This window comes from Ranitomeya variabilis, chromosome 4 (assembly GCF_051348905.1).
Source record: "Ranitomeya variabilis isolate aRanVar5 chromosome 4, aRanVar5.hap1, whole genome shotgun sequence".
NCBI classification, from domain to species: domain Eukaryota; kingdom Metazoa; phylum Chordata; class Amphibia; order Anura; family Dendrobatidae; genus Ranitomeya; species Ranitomeya variabilis.
The window spans coordinates 11,011,212-11,038,106 of NC_135235.1; the positions used below are offsets into that span (position 1 = coordinate 11,011,212).

Sequence of the window (26,895 nt, forward strand, 5' to 3'; positions counted from 1 at the left end):
TCACCAAAGGCTGATCAAAGGAGTACCGGTTCCGGAGGAGGTGAATTGTCACGTAACGCTGGGGCGTTCGAACGCTGCTGCCCCTGTACTACACCGCTGCTGCTGCTTCTTGAACGGCTGCTACCGCTCTTTCTGTGCTCCTCAGGCACCTCCACCTGAAGGTGCTCTGCGTCCCCCAGAGGACATCTCGCCGCACACTGCTCACCTGCTCCGGCTCTGTTTTAAGAAATGCCGAGCGCCTCCTCCCCCCAGAAGTACCTGCAACTACTTCCGGGTCATGAGCGCTTTGTCTTCCCTGGATGAGCGTCGGAGCAGCGCTGAGCTCACGAGACCCAGGACGGCATTCCCCGGCCCCTGGGATAGCGACATCCTTGTGCCCAGTCGAGGAGGGGTCTGTGAGCAGTACACCCCCCGACGCTGATCCCGGCTGGGCGCGACCAATCAGCGACATTGGCGCGGGACTTAAATGTCGCCGATTGTAGGGAGCGGCCACTTCGCAGCCGGACTGTGCCCGATGCTCCCAAGAGTGCATTGCGGTCTCGCGAGATGATGACGTAGCGGTCTCGTGAGACCGCACGTCATCATCTCGCAAGACCGCAATGCATGGAACGGACCGTCGCGAGAAGCGCGAAAGGCCTGGACTGTATCCGGGGGGCCGACAGGTGAGTATATAATGATTTTTTATTTTTTTTATTATTTTTAACATTAGATCTTTTTACTATTGATGCTGCATAGGCCGTTGGTCGCGGCCGTTAGCGACGCGGGATTTCCGGGACAGACAGACGGAAGTGACCCTTAGACAATTATATAGTAGACAGCTGTCTGTAATGCAGGTAACAAGTAGTTTAGGAGCCAGAACTCTTAATGGTTGGTAGGGGATCAAATACTTATTTCTCACTGCAAAATGCAAATAAATGTATATAATTTATAGAATGTGATTTTCAGGATTTATTTTTGATATTCCATCTCTCAATGTTAAAATTAACCGTCCCTTAAAATTTTAGACTTTTCATGTCTCTGTCAGTGTCAAACTTACAAAATAAGCAAGGGATCAAATACTTATTTCCTCCACTGTAGGCACCATCCAGGAGTACAGGAAAGCTGGGTCCAATAGCCAATGCGAAGAATTATTTAATAAAAAAACAACGACTTGCCGGAGAACTGAGCCGCACATATATCCCCAGGAGCAGGTGAGAACTGCGGAGACGCGGCTGAGCTGCTGTAGCGATTGTGCATCATAACCATAAGGTCGTCAAGTTGTTCTGAAAAGAGATCGGCAAATACAGCAACAATCAGACCCGGGTGTGTGCTGTAAGGGCGGTCACACTATAGAGCTCTGTACTGTAAGAGAGGTCACACTATAGAGCTCTGTACTGTAAGAGCGGTCACACTATAGAGCTCTGTACTGTAAGAGAGGTCACACTATAGAGCTCTGTACTGTAAGAGAGGTCACACTATAGAGCTCTGTACTGTAAGAGAGGTCACACTATAGAGCTCTGTACTGTAAGAGAGGTCACACTATAGAGCTCTGTACTGTAAGAGAGGTCACACTATAGAGCTCTGTACTGTAAGAGAGGTCACACTATAGAGCTCTGTACTGTAAGAGCGGTCACACTATAGAGCTGTATACTGTAAGAGCGGTCACACTATAGAGCTGTATACTGTAAGAGCGGTCACACTATAGAGCTCTGTACTGTAAGAGAGGTCACACTATAGAGCTCTGTACTGTAAGAGCGGTCACACTATAGAGCTCTGTACTGTAAGAGAGGTCACACTATAGAGCTCTGTACTGTAAGAGAGGTCACACTATAGAGCTCTGTACTGTAAGAGCGGTCACACTATAGAGCTGTATACTGTAAGAGCGGTCACACTATAGAGCTGTATACTGTAAGAGAGGTCACACTATAGAGCTCTGTACTGTAAGAGAGGTCACACTATAGAGCTCTGTACTGTAAGAGCGGTCACACTATAGAGCTCTGTACTGTAAGAGCGGTCACACTATAGAGCTCTGTACTGTAAGAGCGGTCACACTATAGAGCTCTGTACTGTAAGAGAGGTCACACTATAGAGCTGTGTACTGTAAGAGCGGTCACACTATAGAGCTGTATACTGTAAGAGCGGTCACACTATAGAGCTCTGTACTGTAAGAGAGGTCACACTATAGAGCTCTGTACTGTAAGGGCGGTCACACTATAGAGCTCTGTACTGTAAGAGCGGTCACACTATAGAGCTCTGTACTGTAAGAGCGGTCACACTATAGAGCTCTGTACTGTAAGAGCGGTCACACTATAGAGCTCTGTACTGTAAGAGCGGTGACACTATAGAGCTGTGTACTGTAAGAGCGGTCACACTATAGAGCTCTGTACTGTAAGGGCGGTCACACTATAGAGCTCTGTACTGTAAGAGAGGTCACACTATAGAGCTCTGTACTGTAAGAGCGGTCACACTATAGAGCTCTGTACTGTAAGAGCGGTCACACTATAGAGCTCTGTACTGTAAGAGCGGTCACACTATAGAGCTCTGTACTGTAAGAGCGGTCTCACTATAGAGCTCTATACTGTAAGAGCGGTCACACTATAGAGCTCTGTACTGTAAGAGCGGTCACACTATGGAGCTCTGTACTGTAAGAGAGGTCACACTATAGAGCTCTGTACTGTAAGAGCGGTCACACTATAGAGCTCTGTACTGTAAGAGCAGTCACACTATAGAGCTCTGTACTGTAAGAGCGGTCACACTATAGAGCTGTGTACTGTAAGAGCGGTCACACTATAGAGCTGTGTACTGTAAGAGCGGTCACACTATAGAGCTGTGTACTGTAAGAGCTGTCACACTATAGAGCTGTGTACTGTAAGAGCGATCACACTATAGAGCTCTGTACTGTAAGAGCGGTCACACTATAGAGCTGTGTACTGTAAGAGCGGTCACACTATAGAGCTGTGTACTGTAAGAGCGGTCACACTATAGAGCTCTGTACTGTAAGAGCGGTCACACTATAGAGCTCTGTACTGTAAGAGCGGTCACACTATAGAGCTCTGTACTGTAAGAGCGGTCACACTATAGAGCTCTGTACTGTAAGAGCGGTCACACTATAGAGCTCTGTACTGTAAGAGAGGTCACACTATAGAGCTGTGTACTGTAAGAGCGGTCACACTATAGAGCTCTGTACTGTAAGAGCGGTCACACTATAGAGCTCTGTACTGTAAGAGAGGTCACACTATAGAGCTCTGTACTGTAAGAGCGGTCACACTATAGAGCTCTGTACTGTAAGAGCGGTCACACTATAGAGCTCTGTACTGTAAGAGCGGTCACACTATAGAGCTCTGTACTGTAAGAGCGGTCACACTATAGAGATGTGTACTGTAAGAGCGGTCACACTATAGAGCTCTGTACTGTAAGAGCGGTCACACTATAGAGCTCTGTACTGTAAGAGCGGTCACACTATAGAGCTCTGTACTGTAAGAGCGGTCACACTATAGAGCTCTGTACTGTAAGAGCGGTCACACTATAGAGCTGTGTACTGTAAGAGCGGTCACACTATAGAGCTCTGTACTGTAAGAGCGGTCACACTATAGAGCTGTGTACTGTAAGAGCGGTCACACTATAGAGCTGTGTACTGTAAGAGCGGTCACACTATAGAGCTCTGTACTGTAAGAGCGGTCACACTATGGTGGTCTCCACTGTAGGAGCGGTCACACTATGGTGGTCTCCACTGTAGGAGCAGTCAGACTATGGTGGTCTCCACTGTAGGAGCAGTCAGACTATGGTGGTCTCCACTGTAGGAGCGGTCACACTATGGTGGTCTCTACTGTAGGAGCGGTCACACTATGGTGGTCTCTACTGTAGGAGCAGTCACACTATGGTGGTCTCCACTGTAGGAGCAGTCACACTATGGTGGTCTCCACTGTAGGAGCGGTCACACTATGGTGGTCTCTACTGTAGGAGCGGTCACACTGTGGTGGTCTCTACTGTAGGAGCGGTCACACTATGGTGGTCTCTACTGTAGGAGCAGTCACACTATGGTGGCCTCCACTGTAGGAGCGGTCACACTATGGTGGTCTCCACTGTAGGAGCGGTCACACTATGGTGGTCTCCACTGTAGGAGCGGTCACACTATGGTGGTCTCCACTGTAGGAGCGGTCACACTATGGTGGTCTCCACTGTAGGAGCGGTCACACTATGGTGGTCTCCACTGTAGGAGCGGTCACACTATGGTGGTCTCCACTGTAGGAGCGGTCACACTATGGTGGTCTCCACTGTAGGAGCGGTCACACTATGGTGGTCTCCACTGTAGGAGCGGTCACACTATGGTGGTCTCCACTGTAGGAGCGGTCACACTATGGTGGTCTCCACTGTAGGAGCGGTCACACTATGGTGGTCTCCACTGTAGGAGCGGTCATACTATGGTGGTCTCCACTGTAGGAGCGGTCACACTATGGTGGTCTCCACTGTAGGAGCGGTCACACTATGGTGGTCTCCACTGTAGGAGCGGTCATACTATGGTGGTCTCCACTGTAGGAGCGGTCACACTATGGTGGTCTCCACTGTAGGAGCGGTCACACTCACTCACTTGCATTTTGCACTTGCTGACAGAAGAACATCTCGGGGTCGTGGATTTCCGTGATGAGCGTCTCAAATCTGTCTCCCACACGGAGAGAGGCGGACAAGATTTCTGGCTTGTGAGTGGCACCATCTTGGTAGCCGTGCGCTGGCATAAGGTCCGGCATCTCTGTCTGTGTCATTAATGTTGGAACTACAGAAGTAGATGGAATAATACAACAATTTCTGAACACCGAGAAACAAATAAAAGAGAAATAGAAATGCAGGACAGTAACGGGGGCATCTGCGGCCTGCACACATCCAATGGTGCCTCCCAGGCTGGAGCGTAGTATTATGTGAGCAGGCACCATGAGCAGCACTACGGCTTCTCCTTATTATACTGTATCTGTTTATTGCAACAGTTTGGTATGGACCTGGTCCCAGTCGACAATTTTCAGCAAATCACTTGGCTACTGTGAATATCGGAGCACCTGTAAAATGTCTCCAACTTCTGAGCCGGCAGCTCTGGTACCAAGACAGGATCAGTGAACAGCATAAGGAATAATGAACGGCTCCAGCGACATGAATCAGTCTCTTACAGCTGTACACGTACATGAGAAACAATGCCACCTACAAATAACTAATGTCTTACAAGGGGCGAGATTCTTATCACATTTTGTTCTTTGCAACTTCTCTTGTGGCTAAAAACAACCAATTAATAAACTCCTCTCGCTGATTAAAAAATAGTTATGACTTAAGACTAAACTTTTTAGAAACTTTTCTGCTGCAATAAACTTTTTTTTGCTTTGTTTTTAGCTCCCTCTAGAGGTTTTTCCTGCACATAGCAATACATAACATGCTGCACTGAACTGACCCTACGTTCGCTTCTCGTCTGCAATCACTGGCCATAGCCACGCGAGGTCACAGATGAACCCGGGCCCCAACGCCGAGACTGAGCCGAGTTACTGTAGTAACCATGTAGCTTTCATTAGGTGAAATACCAAAATCTCTGATACTACAAACCGTAAGACCCCAGCGCAGGGATGGATGGAGCCGAAGAAAACCTGACCAGGGGCAAGCAGGGTACGTGGATGTATGAGACTGCTCCGACGTCACCGTCCATTTTGGTGGTCTGGTTTAGCTTTCTGCATTTAATAGTCTGAATTAATTTACTGGTCTTGTCTGAGGGTCTAATGTGGGTAGGATTCTGATGTTTGGATCCATTTTAGCTTCTGTAATAATTTTGGGCTCCAGATTATTTATTGATCAGTTTTGGGCTATAAATTAAATTTGGGACCAAAAACCTTATGAAAAAGTAAGTCAGAGCAAGTCTGCCGATCACCTCGATCAGCCAGGTCCTGCGGTTATGTAGGTATACGATTAGCGGGGGCAACATCCCACCTTTCTCAGGATCCTCGACTTTTCCATGGTCTCTGTTGAGCGGTGGGAACGAATAACCCTTCTCAATTATTATTTTATGTACATCCTCCCCTGGAAATAAAAAAACAACAACATAAGAATTGGTAAAAAGAGACATTAAAATTGAGGACCGCTACGAGAGATGACGGCCGGGATCTTCATGGTATATCCTAGGATGTACCCCCGCTGGGTCCGCACGTACAGAAAAGCAGGGAAAGGTCTCCAGAACGCTGTCCGGTTTCTAAACAGAAAGCGGAAAAAAGTTTAACCCCTTCATCCCCGAGATGGTTTGCACATTAATAACAGCGCCAAGTTTTACAATTCTGACCACTGTCCCTTTATGAGGCTATAAATCCGAAAAGCTTCAACGGAACCCGGTGATTCTGACGTTGTTTTCTCGAGACATATTGTACTTCATGATAGTGGTAACATTTCTTTGATATTACCTGCGTTTATTTGTGAAAAAAACGGAAATTTGGCAAAAATTTTCAAAATTTCGCAATTTTCCAACTTTGAATTTTTACGCCCTTAAATCACAGAGATATGTCACACAAAATACTTAATAAGTAACATTTCCCACGTGTCTACTTTACATCAGCACAATTTTGGAAACAATTTTTTTTTTTCTCGGCGTTATAAGGGTTAAAATTTGACCAGCAATTTCTCATTTTTACAACACCATTTTTTTTTTTTTAGGGACCACATCTCATTTGAAGTCATTTTGAGGGGTCTATATGATAGAAAATAACCAAGTGTGACAGCATTCTAAAAACTGCACCCTTCAAGCTGCTCAAAACCACATTCAAGAAGTTCATTAACCCTTCTGGTGCTTCACAGGAATTTTTGGAATGTTTAAAAAAAAAAAAAAAAAAAAAATGAACATTTAATTTTTTTTCACAAAAAATTTACTTCTGCTTCAATTTGTTTTATTTTACAAAGGTTAACAGGAGAAAATGGACCCCAAAAGTTGTTGTACAATTTGTCCTGAGTACGCTGATACCCCATATGTGGGGGTAAACTACTGTTTGGGCGCATGGCAGAGCTCGGAAGGGAAGGAGCGCCGTTTTACTTTTCAATGCAAAATTGGCTGGAATTGAGATGGGACGCCATGTTGCTTTTCGAGAGCCACTGATGTGCCTAAACATTGAAACCCCCCCCACAAGTGACACCATTTTGGAAAGCAGACCCCCTAAGGAACTTATCTAGATGTGTGGTGAGCACTTTGACCCACCAAGTGCTTCACAGAAGTTTATAATGTAGAGCCGTAAAAATAAAAAATAATATTTTTTCACAAAAATGAAATTTCGTCCCCAATTTTCTATTTTCCTAAGGTTACCAGAAGAAATTGTACCCCAAAAAATGTTGTGCAATTTGTCCTGAGTACGCTGATACCCCATATGTGGGGGTAAACCACTGTTTGGGCGCATGGCAGAGCTCGGAAGGGAAAGAGCACTGTTTGACTTTTCAATGCAAAACTGGCTGGAATTGAGATGGGACGCCATGTTGCGTTTGGAGAGCCACTGATGTGCTAAACATTGAAACCCCCCACAAGTGACACCATTTTAGAAAGTAGACCCCCTAAGGATCTTATCTAAATGTATTGTGAGAGCTTTGAACCCCCAAGTGTTTCACTACAGTTTATGACGCAGAGCCGTGAAAATAAAAATTCTTTTTTTTTTTTTTCCACAAAAATTATTTTTTAGCCCCCAGTTTTGTATTTTCCCAAGGGTAACAGGAGAAATTGGACCCCAAACATTGTTGTGCAATTTGTTCAGAGTACGCTGATACCCCTTATATGGGGGGGGTAACCACCGTTTGGGCGCATGGTAGAGCTCGGAAGGGAAGGAGCGCCATTTGGAATGCAGACTTAGATGGAATGGTCTGCAGGCGTCACATTGCGTATACAGAGCCCCTAATGTACCTAAACAGTAGAAACCCTCCACAAGTGACCCCATATTGGAAACTAGACCCCCCCAAGGAACTTATCTAGATGTGTTGTGAGAACTTTGAACCCCCAAATATTTCTCTACAGTTTATAACGCTGAGCCGTGAAAATAAAAAAAAAAAACTTTCCTACAAAAATGTTTTTTAGCATCCCAAATTTTTATTTTCCCAGAGGGAAACAAGAGAAATTGGACCCCAGAACTTGTTGTCCAATTTGTCCTGAGTACGCTGATACCCCATATGTTGGGGTAAACCCCTGTTTGGGCGCACACGAGAGCTCGGAATGGAAGGAGCACGGTTTTACTTTTTCAACGCAGAATTGGCTGGAATTGACATCGGACGCCATGTCGCTTTTGGAGAGCCCCTGATGTGCCTAAACAGTGGAAAGCCCCCAATTATAATAGAAACCCTAATCCAAACACACCCCTAATCCCAACAAACCCCTAACTCTAATCCCAACCATAACCCTAACCACACCCCTAACCCTGACACACCCCTAACCCTAATCCCAACCGTAAATGTAATCGAAACCCTAACCCTAGCCCCAACCCTAACCCTAGCCCTAACGGGAAAATGGAAATAAATACATTTTTTACAAATTTTTTATTTTTCCCTAACTAAGGGGGTAATGAAGGGGGGTTCGATTTACTTTTATAGCGGGTTTTTTAGCGGATTTTTATGATTGGCAGCTGTCACACACTAAAAGACGCTTTTTATTGCAAAAAATATTTTTTTGCGTTACCACATTTTGAGAGCTATAATTTTTCCATACTTTGGTCTACAGAGTCATGTGAGGTCTTGTTTTTTGCGGGACGAGTTGATGTTTTTAGTGGTAACATTTTCGGGCACGTGACATTTTTTGATCGCTTTTTATTCCGACTTTTGTGAGGCAGTATGACCAAAAACCAGCTATTCATGAATTTCTTTTTTTTTTTGGAGGGGGGGGGGGGGGTGTTTATACCGTTCTGCGTTTGGTAAAATGGATAAAACAGGATTTTTGGTTGCTTACCGTGAAATCTGTTTCTCGGAGCCTTCATTGGGGGACACGGGAACCATGGGTGTATGCTGCTGCCACTAGGAGGCTGACACCATGCACAAAAAAAGTTAGCTCCTCCTCTGCAGTGTACACCCCACCGACTGGCATTATGCACCTCAGTTAGTGAGAAAGCAGTAGGAGAAAAACAATAAGGTTAAAATAACATAACCACAAAAGTGAGAAACTGTAAACATGAGAACAGTCATAGAACACAGAACAACAGAAACTGAACAACAAGGGAGGGTGCTGTGTCCCCCAATGACGGCTCCGAGAAACAGATTTTACGGTAAGCAACCAAAAATCCTGTTTTCTCTATCGCCTCTCATTGGACGACACAGTAACCATGGGACGTCCCAAAGCAGTCCCTGGAGTGGAAAAAACAGACTTCCATCAGGTCAGAGGACTCACCGCTGCCGCCTGCAAGATCCTTCTGCCTAGGCTGGCGTCCGCTGAAGCCTAGGTATGGACCTTGTAAAATTTGGCGAACGTGTGGATGGAAGACCAGGTTGCCGCTTTGCAAAGCTGTAGGGCGGAAGCCCTGTGGTGCACCGCCCAGGAGGCGCCGACTGCCCGGGTAGAGTGAGCCTTAATCCCAGGAGGGGGCACTCTGTTCTTGACCCGGTAAGCCTCCAAAATTGCCGTTCTGATCCAGCGAGCAATAGTCGCCTTGGAAGCCGGCAGGCCTCTACGCGTGCCATCTGGAATGACGAAAAGAGAATCCGTATTCCGGAAAGCGGCCGTTCTAACCAGGTAGATCCTCACTGGCCTGACGAGGTCCAGCTTGTTCAACGATCGCTCCAGAGGATGAGTCGGAGCTGGACAAAAGGAAGGTAGAACAATGTCCTCGGTGAGGTGGAAGGTGGAAACCGCCGTAGGGAGAAAGGAAGGCGGAGGGCCTGAGGACCACCTTGTCCTGATGGATAACCAAGAAAGGAGGTCGGCAAGAAAGGGCCGCCAACTCTGAAAAGCGGCGGATAGAAGTGATGGCCACAAGAAAGGCCACCTTCCAGGAAAGAGCTGACAGGGAAACCTCCCTGAGGGGCTCAAAGGGGGAACCCCTCAGCACGTCCAGCACAAGATTTAAATCCCATAAATCCACAGGGGCCCTGTACGGAGGGGCAGCATGGGCTACTCCTTGAAGGAAGGTCTTAACCTGTGGCCGAGAAGGTAACGTCTTCTGAAAAAGGATGGAGAGCGTAGAAACCTGGCCCTTTAGGGAACTAAGAGCAAGGCCCGAATCCAGTCCTGCCTGAAGAAAAGCCAAAATGGAAAGCAGAGAAAAGGACATAGGTGAAACGCGGTTGGACTCGCACCAACGGAAGTAAGCCTTCCAGGTACGATAGTAGATCCTAGAAGACGAAGGCTTCCTAGCCTGGATCATAGTTCGAATCACCCGATCCGAAATGCCGGACGCTCTTAGAATTGCGGTCTCAACAGCCACGCCGTCAAACTGAGCGTCCGAGAATTCGGGTGGCAGATCGGACCCTGGGACAGCAGATCGGGTCTGTCTGGAAGCCGCCAGGAGGCGTCCGCGAGAAGGTTGACGATCTTCGCAAACCAAGATCTCCTGGGCCAATCCGGAGCGATCAGAATGACCGGCACCCCTTCCGCCTTGATCTTTTTCAAGAGCTTGGGAAGCAAGGGCAGGGGTAGAAACAGATAGGGGAGCACGAACTGCGACCAAGGAATGGCCAGAGCGTCGACGCCCACTGCGAGTTGATCGCGGGACCTGGAGACGAACCGAGGTACCTTCCTGTTCAATCGTGAAGCCGTGAGGTACACATCCGGAGTTCCCCATCGAAGACAAATCTGATGGAAGACCTCCTGATGCAAGGACCATTTCCCTGCCGCTGAGGAAGACGGCGGCCCAATTGTCCACGCCGGGTATATGTACCGCGGATATCACCAGAACCGTTGCCTCTGCCCAGAGGAGGATCTTGGATACCTCGGCCAAGGAGCTCCAAGTCCCCCCTTGATGGTTGACATATGCCACCGCCGTGGCATTGTCTGTCTGGATTCGGATAGGTAGATCCCTGAGAATCCCTTCCCAGTGACGAAGGGAGAGAAAGATGGCCCGAATCTCAAGTACGTTGATCGGCAGAGAAGACTCCTGCGCCGACCAACGACCCTGAACAGTCAGGTGGCGAAACACCACACCCCAGCCGAGCAGGCTGGCGTCTGTCGTCTCCACCTGCCAGTGAACTGGAAGGAAGGACCTGCCCTGGGAGATGAGAGGTGACATCAGCCACCAGTTGAGTGACCTTTTGACCCGGGGAGAGGCGGATCGGACGATCCAGGGAGGAGACAGACCTTTCCCACTGAGACAGGATAGCCTGCTGAAGAGGTCACGTTTGAAATTGGGCGAAGGGAAATCGCTTCCAATGTTGCTGCCATCCTCCCCAGAACCTTCATGGCCGATCGGAAGGAAGGAAGACGAGGACCCTGAAGCGAGCGTAAGTCCCGTCGAAGGGTGGATTTCTCGTCCTCGGGAAGGAAGACTTTGGTCTGACGAGTGTCGAAGAGCATGCCCAGAAAAACGAGAAGGAATAAGGCAGGACTTCTTCCGGTTGACCAGCCACCCGAAGCGGGCTAGGGTGTCAAGGACGATGGACAGACTTTCGTGAGCCTGAGAAAAGGACGGAGCCTTGATGAGGATGTCGTCGAGGTACGGAAACAGAACCAGGCCTCTGACCCTCAAGATGGCTATCAGCGCCGCCATGATCTTTGTGAAAACCCTGGGAGCGGTTGCAAGACCGAACGGCAGGGCGACGAACTGAAAATGGTCCTGGAGCACCGCAAAGTGCAGGAATCGGTGATGTCCCGGTGTGAAGGGTTAAACTAAGATCAAAACTAAAGGCTTCATTTTTTTTTTGCTTCTAACTCTGTCTTGTTTCTCATGAAGATAAAATTTTGTTACTTAATTAGGCTATGGTTCATAATTGGTATAAAGACCTTGAGTCTTCTGACTCGAGCCAGGGAATGGATTCGGGGGTGTATCGCTATACAAGACTGAGGCACCTGTTAGTATGTGTTTTTCTATGCCAAGAAGACACAACCATATCTGTAGTTTCCGGTTTTTCAGTATCCTCATGGGTTAAGTTTTTCCTGCATTCTTATAGGTTAAGAACTGTGAGCGTGTTCTTATGCTGATTGGTTGACGTATAATTTCTATGACTATGAAAAGTGATATACAATAAAACGGGGGCCATAGATCTGCTCGATCCCCCATACAGAGGCACATGTCTCCGTCTGGTCATTTTCAGTTGCCGGCAACGCCCTGTAGATTAATTTGGAAATCACTGAGTCAACCGTGAAGGATCAATTTAGATCCTCCCTTAACACCGGGAATATTGGGACATGGAGGTAGGCGTCCTGAATATCTATGGAACACAGAGATTCCTGAGCCTACATGGGAGCAATTACTGAACGAAGGGATTCCATCCTGAAGTGACTCAGACGAACTCTCTTGTTCAGCAATTTGAGATCCAGAATGGGACGAACCTTGCCATCTTTTTTCGGTACCACAAAAAGGTTTGAATAGAAACCTGTGAACCGTTTTTTTCCTGGGACGGGAACGATTACCCCGGCTTTGAGGAGAGAAGCGACGGCTGCGAAGAAACCCGGAGCTAGAGTGGGGTCTCTTGGAGGTCGGGATTCGAAAAAACGATCCCGGGGTCGTGAGACGAACTCTATTTTGTAACCCGAGGACACAACTTAACTGACCCATGCGTCCTCTACTGAGGAGATCCAGACATCCCTGAAGAAGAGGAGACGGCCGCCCAGCTTGGGAAGTGAGCTGGGGTCTTGCCGAGAGTCATGCCGAGGTGGATCTTCCAGCCGTGGAGGATCTACCATGGGAGTAGCGAGAACGCCAGGAAGGAATGGGTCTAAAGGATACTGCCTTCTTCTCTTGACGTGCCTGTGGCCTCTGTTGCTGCTGGGAAAAGGCGTTTGACGCCGCAAAGCGACGAAAAAGCCAAAAAGACCAAAATTGCCATCTAGGAGGAGGGCGACGAGGTTTAGCCTGGGGAAGAAGAGAACTTGTGCCCCAGGTGGCGTCCTTAATGATTTGGTCCAGCTTGGAACCAAAGAGATGTGAACCCTGAAAAGGCAGGCTGATAAGAGACTTTTTAGAAGAGAAGTCCACCTGCCAGGCCTTGAGCCAAACTGTCCGACGGATGGCAACAGCGTTGCTGGATGCCTGGGCCGCACAAGACGCTGCATCCAGGGAAGCGGAGACCAGGTATTAGCCCGCATGAGAAATCTGGTTGGCAAGCTCCGCCAGCTGTCCGGGTGGAGCCCCGTCCAGGATGCCCTGATGGAGTTGTTTGGCCCATTTGGATATGGATTCCAAGTGGAAGCAAAGGCCGGGCATAGAGAGGAGGCAGCCGCCTCGAAGGCTGACTTCGCAAAGGACTCTATAACTCTATCATTAGAGTCTTTCAGAGATGCCCCGCCGGATAGCGGGAGGACCGTGCTGGTGGACAGCCTGGAAACTGGAGGATCCACCAAGGGAGAAGCCGTCCAATTAGCGGTGAGCTCCGGAGAAAAAGGATATAAAATGCCAAGGCGCTTTCCTCTCTGAAAGCGTCTGGTCAGATTCTCTCTTTCTCTTGTCATGATCTCCTCAAATTCAGGGTGAGGAGCGAAAAACTTGGAAGGTGGTTTAGACCGTCTAAACGAAACCGCCTGGTCTGCAGCTTCCGTAGAGGAATCTTTGATGCCACAGGTCTGATTTATCACTCCAATGAGGCTCTGAACCATATCCCTCATGTTGGAGATTTGGTTCGAATCCAGCTCCGAAATATCCTCCGAAGGCGCATCAGAGAACGCCCTGCCTGACTCAGGGGAGGAGGACCCTGGGGAAGCCAACCGCAGAGAATGACCGTGGGGCGAGATGGAACGGGAAGAGGTCTCAGACAGGCGTTCCTGTCTGGACCTTTTGCGGCCTATAACGGAAGGCTCAGACGGGGCCTCCTGCGACCCGCTGGCTACTGCGGGGGTCTGCTGGGGCAACCTATCAAGCACGGACACAAGAGTTTGAGACACCCGTGTTAGATCCGCTACGGATTGTGACAGAGAGGAAGCCCAGGCTGGGGTGGAGGCTTCGCTCTCGGGCGGAACAGCTGGGGGGTCCTGGGCGGTGGGCATAATGGGGTTGCTGCAGGCCTGACAGAGGGGAGAGGACTGACCTGACGGAAGTTTGCAGTTACAAGTCGAACACGCAAAGTGTTTGACTAAGACAGAGGAAGTAGAGGCAGAAGTAGGAGGACGAGAGCGACCTCCATTGGAATTAGACATGGCGAATGAACCCCTGAGAAATGCCAGGTTAGGGGACAGAAGGGCAGAGGAGAATGTCAGTCTGCAGAGCAGAGCTACTCACGGCAGGTGATGCGATTTTCGGATGGAAGGCTGCACGGCTTTGAAGATGCGCTTCAGTGATGATCCTTAAAGCAAGGGTGCAGGCAGATGGAGCAGACCTCTGGAACTCTCCTGTCCGTGACCAGCTGTGGGGCTGAGGCGACCGCAAGTAAGGAGGACGCCAGGAATCACGCTCTGGGGGGGCGTAACAAGGTGTTCCTAGTGCAAAAATACAGAGGTGGTGGGCAGGGCTAATGGCCTGGCCAGGAGCACCAAGATGGCACCGGGGGCAGAGCTCACCGAGACAGTCGGGCAGGAGAAAAGCCCGCCCGAGAATGCAGGAAGTGGGCGGAGTCACGGCCAGAAGTAGGCCCCAGGAGAAACCGGGACCTAAATTATAAACTGGCGCCTGCCGGAGAGGGCTGCGGGACCGGAAACGGTACGGCCGTCGGAGGAAAACGGCGCAGCTGCCTGAAGGGGGCCGCGAAGCACACACCAAATATACGGCCACAGACAAGGCAGTGCGGCTGCCTGTAAAAGTGCGGCCGCCGGGCGAACGGATCAGACTGTCGCCCAGAAGCCAGGACAGAGGAAAAGTGCGGCCGCAGTAACAGCAGTGCGGCTGCCATAGGGCGCCGCACAGAGCAAAGATGCGGCCGCAGGAGCCCATATTTCCCTGTTCTGTGACAATAAAGAGGATCGCGCACCCTGTAACAGGAAATCCGCAGGGACCCCCCATGAGCACCCTGACTTCAGGAGAGACCGAAGGTTTGGAGACAGAAGGGCAAGTGGGAAGGGAAAAGGATACTCACCTAAACATCCCACGCCGTCCGTTACTAACCTCAAACCGTGGAAGGTATTAGACATCCGTGGAGCTGGACGTCCTCGTCTCCTCCAACCGACAGGCTCTGGTGGGCGAGTGGGTGGGGGACGGAGGCAGGACTGGTCTTCGTCAGGGAAGGAATTTGTCCGAAACGCGCGTCGGGGTGCGTTACCACAGGACCAAGCTACTCAAGATATTGATTGATATTAATAGGTTTTTTTAGGTCCCCTTTGTGCACTTGGCTCATTTAGCACTTTTTTTGGGCTCAGGACTGTTGGAGCATGTAAGCACCTTTTTGGAGCAATATGTTAATTATTTTGGCACATAGCACTTTTTCAGTTGGGCTTATGATCGCTGGTTACATGCATAGCACCTTTTGCATATATGCAATCTAATTCTTCTAACACGTTGCACTTTATATTGAGTGAATTGTGATATATATATTTTTTGCATTTATATTGCACATTTAATAGGTATTGTTTTTATATTACACAGTTTTTCATATTTATTTTTGTTGGGATCTATTAATGAAATATTGGGTTTGCTATAATTGTTCCATTCTTATATGTCCTGTGGTGCGTACTAGTATTTGATTTTATATGATACATGTTTTAATGAATTAATTGTTGCTACTATATTTATGTAATAAAAGCAGATTTTAAAATTATAATTCCTGGTGTGGTGCTAATCTCTGGTGTGTCTATGATCAGGGTGTTTGGGTTGTTTTACTAACACTAAGCTAAACTGGGGTGCATAATGCCAGTCGGTGGGGTGTACACTGCAGAGGAGGAGCTAACTTTTTTGTGCATAGTGGCAGCCTCCTAGTGGCAGCAGCATACACCCATGGTTCCTGTGTCCCCCAATGAGAGGCGATAGCGAAAGCAGTTTTATTCTTCGGTTCAGTACGATAACAGCGATACCTCATTTAGATTATTTTTTTTATGTTTTGGCGCTTTTATACGATAAAAACTATTTTATAGAAAAAATAATTATTTTTGCATCGCTTTATTCTGAGAACTATAACTTTTATTTTTTCTTTGATGATGCTGTATGGCGGCTCGTTTTTTTGCGGGACAAGATGACGTTTTCAGCGGTACCATGGTTATTTATATCTGTCTTTTTTATCGCGTGCTATTCCACTTTTTGTTCGGAGGTATGATAATAAAGGGTTGTTTTTTGCCTCGGGGTTTTTTTTGTTTTTTTTTACGGTGTTCACTGAAGGGGTTAACTAGTGGGACAGTTTTATAGGTCGGGTCGTTACGGAAGCGGCGATACTAAATATGTGTACTTTTATTGTTTTTTTTATTTAGATAATGGAATGTATTTATTGGAATAATATTTTTATTATTATTATTATTATTATTATTATTATTTATTTAGGAATTTTTAATTTTATATTTTTTTTTACACATGTAAAAAAAAAAATTTTTTTTTACTTTTTTACTTTGCCCCAGGGGGTGCATCACAGTAAAGTGACAGATCGCTGATCTGACACTTTGCTGTGCACTGTGTCAGATCAGCGATCACACAGGCACAGCAGAGAGGCTTCCCTGCTCTGAGCAGGCACTGGTAAGCCTCCTCCCTGCAGGACCCGGATGCAGCCCTGCGGCCATTTTGGATCCGGGCCTGCAGGGAGGAGGAGGTAAGAGACCCTCGGAGCAACGCGATCACATCGCGTTGCTCCGAGGGTCTCAGGGAAGCACGCAGGGAGCCCCCACCCTGCGCGATTCTTCCCTACACCGCCGAAACACTGCGATCATGTTTGATCGCAGTGTGCTGGGGGTTAATGTGCCGGGGGCGGTCCGTGACCGCTCCTGGCACATAGTACCGGATGTGAGCTGCGATAGTCAGCTGACACCTGGCCGCGATCGGCCACGCTTCCCCCGTGAGCGCGGCTGATTGCACTGGACGTACTATCCCGTCACTGGGAATTAAATCCCAGGTCACCTTGACGGGATAGTACGTCCAATGGGATTAAGGGGTTAATGACCGGGCCAATTTTTACAATTCTGACCACTGTCACTTTATGAGGCTATAACTCCGGAACGCTTCAACGGATCGCGGGCATTCTGAGACTGTTTTTTTTGTCACATATTGCACTTCATGACAGTGGTAACATTTCTTCGGTATGACTGACATTTGTGGAAAAAAAATGGACATTTGGCCAAAATTTTGCAATTTTCCAAATTTGAATTTTCATGCCCTCAAATCACAAAGATATGTCACACAAAATAGTTAATAAATAACATTATCCACATGTCTACTTTACATCAGCACAATTTTGGAAACATTTTTTTTGTTAGGAAGTTATAAGGGTTAAAACTTGACCAGCGATTTGTCTTTTTCCTGCAAAATTTACAAAACCATTTTTTTTAGGGACCACCTCACATTTGAAGTCACTTTGAGGGGTCTATGTGATAAACGATTCCCAAAAGTGACACCATTCTAAACACTGCACCCCTCAAGGTGCGCAAAACCACATTCAAGAAGTTTATTAACCCTTTATTTCCTTCACAGGAATTTAAAATAATAATTATTAAATTAACATTTAACATTTTTTCACCAAAAATTTACATCAGATCCAAATGTTTATATTTGACAAGGTTAACCCCTTAAGCCCCGAGGGTGGTTTGCACGTTAATGACCGGGCCAATTTTTACAATTCTGACCACTGTCCGTTTATGAGGTTATAACTCTGGAACGCTTCAACGGATCTTGGCGATTCTGACATTGTTTTCTCGTGACATATTGTACTTCATGTTAGTGGTAAAAATTCTTCGATATAACTTGCGTTTATTTGTGAAAAAAACGAATATTTGGCGAAAATTTTGAAAATTTCGCAATTTTCCAACTTTGAATTTTTATGCCCTTAAATCACAGACATATGTCACACAAAATGCTTAATAAATAACATTTCCCACATGTCTACTTTACATCAGCACAATTTTGGAACCAAAATTTTTTTTTGTGACGGAGTTATAAGGGTTAAAAGTTGACCAGCAATTTCTCATTTTTACAACACCATTTTTTTTTAGGGACCACATCTCATTTGAAGTCATTTTGACGGGTCTATATGATAGAAAATACCCAAGTGTGACACCATTCTAAAAACTGCACCCCTCAAGGTACTCAAAACCACTTTCAAGAAGTTTATTAACCCTTCAGGTGTTTCACAGGAATTTTTGGAATGTTTAAATAAAAATGAACATTTAACTTTTTTTCACACAAAATTTATTTCAGCTCCAATTTGTTTTATTTTACCAAGGGTAACAGGAGAAAATAGACCCCAAAAGTTGTTGTACAATTTGTCCTGAGTACGCTGATACCCCATATGTGGGGGTAAACCACAGTTTGGGCGCATGGCAGAGCTTGGAAGCAAAGGAGCGCCATTTGACTTTTCAATGCAAAATTGACTGGAATTGAGATGGGACGCCATGTTGCATTTGGAGAGCCCCTGATGTGCCTAAACATTGAAACCCCCCACAAGTGACACCATTTTGGAAAGTAGACCCCCTAAGGAACTTATCTAGATGTGTGGTGAGCACTTTGACCCAACAAGTGCTTTACAGAAGTTTATAATGCAGAGCCGTAAAAATAAAAAATCATATTTTTTCACAAAAATTATCTTTTCACCCCCAATTTTTTATTTTCCCAAGGGTGAGAGAAGAAATTGGACCCCAAAAATTGTTCTGCAATTTGTCCTGAGTACGCTGATACCCCATATGTGGGTGTAAACCATTGTTTGGGCGCAGGGCAGAGCTCGGAAGGGAAGGAGCGCCATTTGACTTTTCAATGCAAAATTGACTGGAATTGAGATGGGACGCCATGTTGCATTTAGAGAGCCCTTGATGTGCCTAAACATTGAAACCCCTAACAAGTGACACCATTTTGGAAAGTAGACCCCCTAAGGAACTTATCTAGATGTGTGGTGAGCACTTTGACCCAACAAGTGCTTTACAGAAGTTTATAATGCAGAGCCGTAAAAATAAAAAATCATATTTTTTCACAAAAATGATCTTTTCACCCCCAATTTTTTATTTTCCCAAGGGTAAGAGAAGAAATTGGACCCCAAAAATTGTTGTGCAATTTGTCCTGAGTACACTGATACCCCATATGTGGGTGTAAACCATTGTTTGGGCGCAGGGCAGAGCTCAGAAGGGAAGGAGCGCCATTTGACTTTTCAATGCAAAATTGACTGGAATTGAGATGGGACGCCATGTTGCGTTTGGAGAGCCCCTAATGTGCCTAAACATTGAAACCCCCCACGAGTGACACCATTTTGGAAAGTAGACCCCTTAAGGAACTTATCTAGATGTGTGTTGAGCACTTTGACCCAACAAGTGCTTCACAGAAGTTTATAATGCAGAGCCGTAAAAATAAAAAATCATATTTTTTCACAAAAATGATCTTTTCACCCCCATTTTTTTATTTCCCCAAGGGTAAGAGAAGAAATTAGACCACAAAAGTTGTTGTGCAATTTGTCCTGAGTACGACGATACCCCATATGTGGGTGTAAACCATTGTTTGGGCGCATAGCAGAGCTCAGAAGGGAAGAAGCGCTATTTTACTTTTCAATGCAAAATTGACTGGAATTAAGATGGGATGCCATGTTGCGTTTGGAGAGCCCCTGATGTGCCTAAACATTAAACCCCCCCACAAGTGACACCATTTTGGAAAGTAGACCCCCTAAGGAACTTATCTAGATGTGTTTTGAGAGCTTTGAACCCCCAAGTGTTTCACTACAGTTTATAACGCAGAGCCGTGAAAATAAAAATTATTTTTTTTTTTCACAAAAATGATTTTTTAGCCCCCAGTTTTGTATTTTCACAAGGGTATCAGGATAAATTGGACCCCAAAAGTTGTTGTCCAATTTGTCTGGAGTACGCTGATACCCCATTTGTGGGGAGGGACCACTGTTTGGGCGCATGACAGAGCTCGGAAGGGAAGGAGCGCCATTTGGAATGCAGACTTAAATGGATTGGTCTGCAGGCGTCACGTTGCATTTGCAGAGCCCCTGATGTACCCAAACAGTACAAACCCCCCACAAGTGACCCCATATTGGAAACTAGACCCCCCAAGGAACTTATCTAGATGTGTTGTGAGAACTTTGAACCCCCAAGTGTTTCACTACAGTTTATAACGCAGAGCCGTGAAAATATATATTTTTTTTTTTCACAAAAATGAAATTTAGCCCCCAGTTTTGTATTTTCACAAGGGTATCAGGATAAATTGGACCCTAAAAGTTGTTGTCCAATTTGTCCTGAGTACGCTGATACCCCCTATGTGGGGGGGAACCACTGTTTGGGCGCATGACAGAGCTCGGAAGGGAAGGAGCGCCATTTGGAATTCAGACTTAAATGGATTGGTCTGCAGGCGTCACGTTGCATTTGCAGAGCCCCTGATGTACCCAAACAGTACAAAACCCCCACAAGTGACCCCATATTGGAAACTAGACCCCCCAAGGAACTTATCTAGATGTGTTGTGAGAACTTTGAACCCCCAAGTGTTTCACTACAGTTTATAACGCAGAGCCGTGAAAATAAAAATTATTTTTCTTTTTCACAAAAATGATTTTTTAGCCCCCAGTTTTGTATTTTCACAAGGGTATCAGGATAAATTGGACCCTAAAAGTTGTTGTCCAATTTGTCCTGAGTACGCTGATACCCCCTATGTGGGGGGGAACCACTGTTTGGGCGCATGACAGAGCTCGGAAGGGAAGGAGCGCCATTTGGAATGCAGACTTAAATGGATTGGTCTGCAGGCGTCACGTTGCATTTGCAGAGCCCCTGATGTACCCAAATAGTACAAACCCCCCACAAGTGACCCCATATTGGAAACTAGACCTCCCAAGGAACTTATCTAGATGTGTTGTGAGAACTTTGAACCCCCAAGTGTTTCACTACAGTTTACAACGCAGAGCCGTGAAAATAAAACATATTTTTTTCCCACAAAAATGATTTTTAGCCCCCCAAATTTTTATTTTCCCAAGGATAACAAGATAACTTGGACCCCAGAAGTTGTTGTTCAATTTGTCCCTAGTACGCTGATACCCCATATGTTGGGGTAAACCCCTTTTTGGACGCACGGGAGAGCTCGGAAGGGAAGGAGCACTGTTTTACTTTTTCAACGCAGAATTGGCTGGAATTGAGATTGGATGCCATGTCGCGTTTGGAGAGCCCCTGATGTGCCTAAACAGTGGAAACTCCCCAATTCTACCTGAAACCCTACCCCTAACCGTTTACTGAACATTTTCTGACAGTCATAAGTGCCACGTATATAAGTGCCACGTATATAAGTGCCACGTATATAAGTGCCACGTATATAAGTGCCACGTATATAAGTGCCACGTATATAAGTGCCACGTATATAAGTGCCACGTATATAAGTGCCACGTATATAAGTGCCACGTATTTAAGTGCCACGTATTTAAGTGCCACGATATTTCAGTGCCACAATATTTCAGTGCCACGTATTTCAGTGCCACGTATTTCAGTGCCACGTATTTCAGTGCCACGTATTTCAGGCACTGAAAAATACGTGGCACGTAAATATTTCAGTGCCACGATATTTCAGTGCCACGATATTTCAGTGCCACGATATTTCAGTGCCACGTATTTCAGGCACTGAAAAATACGTGGCACGTAAATACGTGGCACGTAAATACGTGGCACGTAAATACGTGGCACGTAAATACGTGGCACGTAAATACGTGGCACGTAAATACGTGGCACTTAAATACGTGGCACTTAAATACGTGGCACTTAAATACGTGGCACTTAAATACGTGGCACTTAAATACGTGGCACTTAAATACGTGGCACTTAAATACGTGGCACTTAAATACGTGGCACTTAAATACGTGGCACTTAAATACGTGGCACTTAAATACGTGGCACTTATATATGTGGCCACTGAAATATCGTGGCACTTATATACGTATATACGTATATAAACGTATATTTCAGTGCCACGTATTTCAGGTTAGGGGTAGGGTTAGGGGTAGGGTTAGGGTTTTTTGTTTTTTTCTTGTTTTCTTGTGTTTTTCTATAAAAACGCATGCGTTTTACCGCGTTTACATGCATTTTTTCACACATGCGGTTTTTTTAAAAAACGCATGCAGATAAAAACGCAAGTGTGAAACCAGACTAAAAGACGCTTTTTATAGCAAAAAAGTTTTTGCGTCTCCACATTTTGAGACCTATAATTTTTCCACATTTTGGTCCACAGAGTCATGTGAGGTCTTGTTTTTTGCGGGACGAGTTGACGTTTTTATTGGTAACATTTTCGGACACGTGACCATTTTTTATCACTTTTTATTCCGATTTTTGTGAGGCAGAATAACCAAAAACCAGCTATTCATGAATTTCTTTTGGGAGAGGCGTTTATACTGTTCTGCGCTTGGTAAAATTGATAAAGCAGTTTTATTCGTCGGGTCAGTACGATTACAGCGATACCTCATTTATATCATTTTTTTATGTTTTGACGCTTTTATACGATAAAAACTATTTTATAGAAAAAATAATTATTTTGGCATCGCTTTATTCTGAGGACTATAACTTTTTTATTTTTTTGCTGATGATGCTGTATGGCGGCTCGTTTTTTGCGGGACAAGATGACGTTTTCAGCGGTAACATGGTTATTTATATCCGTCTTTTTGATCGCGTGTTATTCCACTTTTTGTTCGGCGGTATGGTAATAAAGCGTTGTTTTTTGCCTCGTTTTTTTTTTTTTTTTCTTACGGTGTTTACTGAAGGGGTTAACTAGTGGGCCAGTTTTATAGGTTGGGTCGTTACGGACGCGGCGATACTAAATATGTGTACTTTTATTGTTTTCGTTTGTTTTTTTTAGATAAAGAAATGTATTTATGGGAATAATATTTTTTTTTTTATTATTATTTATTTAGGAATTTTTTTATTTTTTTTTTACACATGTGGAAATTTTTTTTTTTACTTTTTTACTTTGTCCCAGGGGGGGACATCACAGATCGCAGATCTGATAGTGTGCACAGCACTCTATGAGATCTGCGATCATACTTTCATCGGAGCAGGCTGCAGCTTTCATCTGCAGCCTGCTCCGACCCGGAAGTGCTCCCTGCAGGACCCGGATACAGCCCCTCGGCCATTTTGGATCCGGGGCCTGCAGGGAGAAGACGTTCGGTACGAGGTGAGTACATCACCTTGTACCGATCGTCTCAGGGAAGCCCGCAGGGAGCCCCCTCCCTGCGGGCTTCCCTGTACCGCCGGTACACCGCGATCATGTTTGATCGCGGTGTGCCGGGGGTTAATGTGCCGGGGGCGGTCCGTGACCGCTCCTGGCACATAGTGCCGGATGTCAGCTGCGATATGCAGCCGACACCCGGCCGCGATCGGCCGCGCTCCCCCCGTGAGCGCGGCCGATCGCGTATGACGTACTATACCGTCACCGGGAATTAAGGCCCACCCCACCTCGACGGTATAGTACGTCATATGGGATTAAGGGGTTAACAGGAAAAAATGGATCTCAAAATGTGTTGTATAATTTCTCCTGAGCATGCGGATACCCCATGTGAGGGAGAAAACCACTGTTCGGGCGCACTGCAGAAGGCATGAGGCGCCATATTGGAGTGCAGATTTTGCTGGAATGGTTTGGGGGTGCCATGTCATATTGGCAGAGCCCCTGAGGGGTCAGAACAACAGAAACCCCCCATATGTGAACTCAATTTATAAACTACACCCCCAATGAATTCATCCAGGGGTGCAGATGTTACATTATCACACAAGAACTGGGTAAAAATGGCACCAAAATTTGTCCCACAATTTCTACTGAACGTGGCTATACCCCGTATGGGGGGGTTATGCAGTTCAGTGTGTGGTAAAATTGATAAAGCAGTTTTATTCTTCGGGTCAGTACAATTGCAGCAATATCTCATTTATACCGTTTTTTATGTTTTTGTGCTTTTACACAAAAACTTTCTTTATCGCCTCATTGGGGGACACAGATAACCGTGGTGTATGCTGCTGCAGCTAGGAGGCTGACACTATGCACAAACGGAACAGAACAATAGCCCCCCCCCTGGCAGTATACACCCCCCCCCCCCCCGGCAGTATACACCCCCCCCCCCCCCCCCGGCAGTATACACCCCCCCCCCCCTGGCAGTATACACCCCCCCCCCCCCCCCCCCCCGGCAGTATACACCCCCCCCCCCCCCCCCCCCGGCAGTATACACCCCCCGACAGGCGCTGAGCACCTCAGTTTGTGCTTAGTGTCTGTAGGAGGAGGACCTGGATCTCCCAGATCCGCAGCTAATCATTTGTTGTGTTTTTACTAATTATTTATTCTGTTTTTCAGATTCAACTTCTAGGGAATCAGGGAGTTAATTCACTCTTCCCATTACTAGCGGCTGGGCGAGCAGTGTGGTGTCACCCACATGGCAGCACTCAGGCCTGCTGGCAGGACATTTCTCCCCTGTGCCTTCATTGGTGCCTCAGGGCGAGTTTGGTGGCCGGTCCTTCCCGCATTTCCTCTCACCCCTCTCCTCGGACAGGGCTGTGAGGGAGCCGGTAGTCCCCAGCAGGGGGTTGATGCCGTCTCCTGGAAGAGGGCTCTTCTCTCCAGCGTCCCAGCCTTCCCTTGGGCCCCTGGACGACCCTCATACCGCGCTGAAGATCAAGGTAATGAAGATATATTGGGGGGGAAGGGGATTGTTGTTTGTATCACACGCTGGCTCCCTTCCCTCCCCTGGACCTGTCAGCGCTGCCCTGCCGTCTATTCCAGGCGTTGTCCATTCAGCGCCGCGGCTCCCCTTTTTTACTTTCACTTTCCCTCAGTTCGGGCCGGTCGGCCGCGCCTCCTAATCGCCCGCGCTTTCTTGGCGCCCAGCGATATTTTAACCCCTTAAGCCCAGAGGGCAGTTTGCACGTTAATGACGGGGCCAATTTTTACAATTCTGACCACTGTCCCTTTATGAGGTTATAACTCGAACGCTTCAACGGATCCCGGTGATTCTGACATTGTTTTCTCGTGACATATTGTACTTCATGATAGTGGTAACATTTCTTCAATATAACTTGCGTTTATTTGTGAAAAAAATGGAAATTTGGCAAAAATTTCGCAATTTTCCAACTTTTAATTTTTATGCCCTTAACCCCTTCATGACCTTGGGATTTTTCGTTTTTCCGTGTTTTTTTTTTTTCACTCCCCTCCTTCCCAAAGCCATAACTTTTTTATTTTTCCCTCAATTTGGCCATGTGAGGGCTTATTTTTTGCGGGACAAGTTGTACTTTTGAAAGACATCATTGGTTTTACCATGTCGTGTACTAGAAAACGGGAAAAAAATTCCAAGTGCGGTGAAATTGCAAAAAAAGTGCAATCCCACACTTGTTTTTTGCTTGGCTTTTTTGCAAGGTTCACTAAATGCTAAAACTGACCTGCCATTATGATTTTCCAGGTCATTACGAGTTCATAGACACCTAACATGACTAGGTTATTTTTCACCTAAGTGGTGAAAAAAAATTCCAAACTTTGCTTAAAAAAAAAAAAAAAAAAAAAAATTGCGCCATTTTCCGATACTCGTAGCATCTCCATTTTTCATGATCTGGGGTCGGTTGAGGGCTTATTTTTTGCGTGCTGAGCTGGCGTTTTTAATGATTCCAATTCGGTGCAGATACGTTCTTTTGATCGCCCGTTATTGTATTTTAATGCAATGTCACGGCGACTAAAAAAACGTAATTCTGGAGTTTCAATTTTTTTTCTCGTTACGCCGTTTAGTGATCAGGTTAATCCTTTTTTTTATTGATAGATCGGGCGATTCTGAACGTGGCCATACCAAATATGTGTAGATTTGATTTTTTTTTTATTGATTTATTTTGATTGGGGCGAAAGGGGGGTGATTTAAACTTTTATATTTTTTTTTCACTTTTTTTTTTAACTTTTGCCATGCTTCAGTAGCCTCCATGGGAGGCTAGAAGCAGGCACAGCACGATCGGCTCAGCTACATAGCAGCGATCTGATGTTCGCTGCTATGTAGCAGAAAATCAGGTGTGCTGTGAGCGCCGACCACAGGGTGGCGCTCACAGCTGCTGGTGATCTGTAACCATAGAGGTCTCAAGGACCTCTATGGTTACTGTCCTGACACATCGCCGACCCCCGATCATGTGACGGGGGTCGGCGATGACGTCATTTCCGGCCGCCCGGCCGGATGCGGTAGTTAAATCCCGCTGTCTGCGTTTGACAGCGGCATTTAACTAGTTAATAGCGGCGGGTGAATCGCGATTTCACCCGCCGCTATTGCAGGCACATGTCAGCTGTTCAAAACAGCTGACATGTCCCGGCTTTGATGCGGACTCACCGCGGAGCCCTGCATCAAAGCAGGGGAGCTGACCTCAGACGTACTATCCCGTCCGATGTCAGTAAGGGGTTAAATCACAGAGATACGTCACACAAAATACTTAATAAGTAACATTTCCCACATGTCTACTTTACATCAGCACAATTTTGGAACCACATTTTTTTTGTTAGGGAGTTATAAGGGTTAAAAGTTGACCAGCAATTTCTCATTTTTACAACACCATTTTTTTCAGGGACCACATCTCATTTGAAGTCATTTTGAGGGGTCTATATGATAAAAAATACCCAAGTGTGACACCATTCTAAAAACTGCACCCCTCAAGGTACTCAAAACCACATTCAAGAAGTTTATTAACCCTTCAGGTGTTTCACAGAAATTTTTGCAATGTTTAAATAAAAATGAACATTTAACTTTTTTTCACGCAAAATTTATTTCAGCTCCAATTTCTTT

General features: G+C 46.2%; 1 protein-coding gene across 1 annotated transcript in view; it reads right to left on the reverse strand.

Moving 5' to 3' along the window:
• Positions 1–26,895, reverse strand: part of TDRD1 (tudor domain containing 1) — a 114,770-nt gene that overhangs the window by 41,137 nt on the left and 46,738 nt on the right. Inside the window, 3 exon segments of the mRNA XM_077257924.1 lie at positions 1,155–1,262; positions 4,568–4,750; positions 5,938–6,027. Of these exon segments, the coding sequence (XP_077114039.1) occupies positions 1,155–1,262; positions 4,568–4,750; positions 5,938–6,027 (381 nt within the window).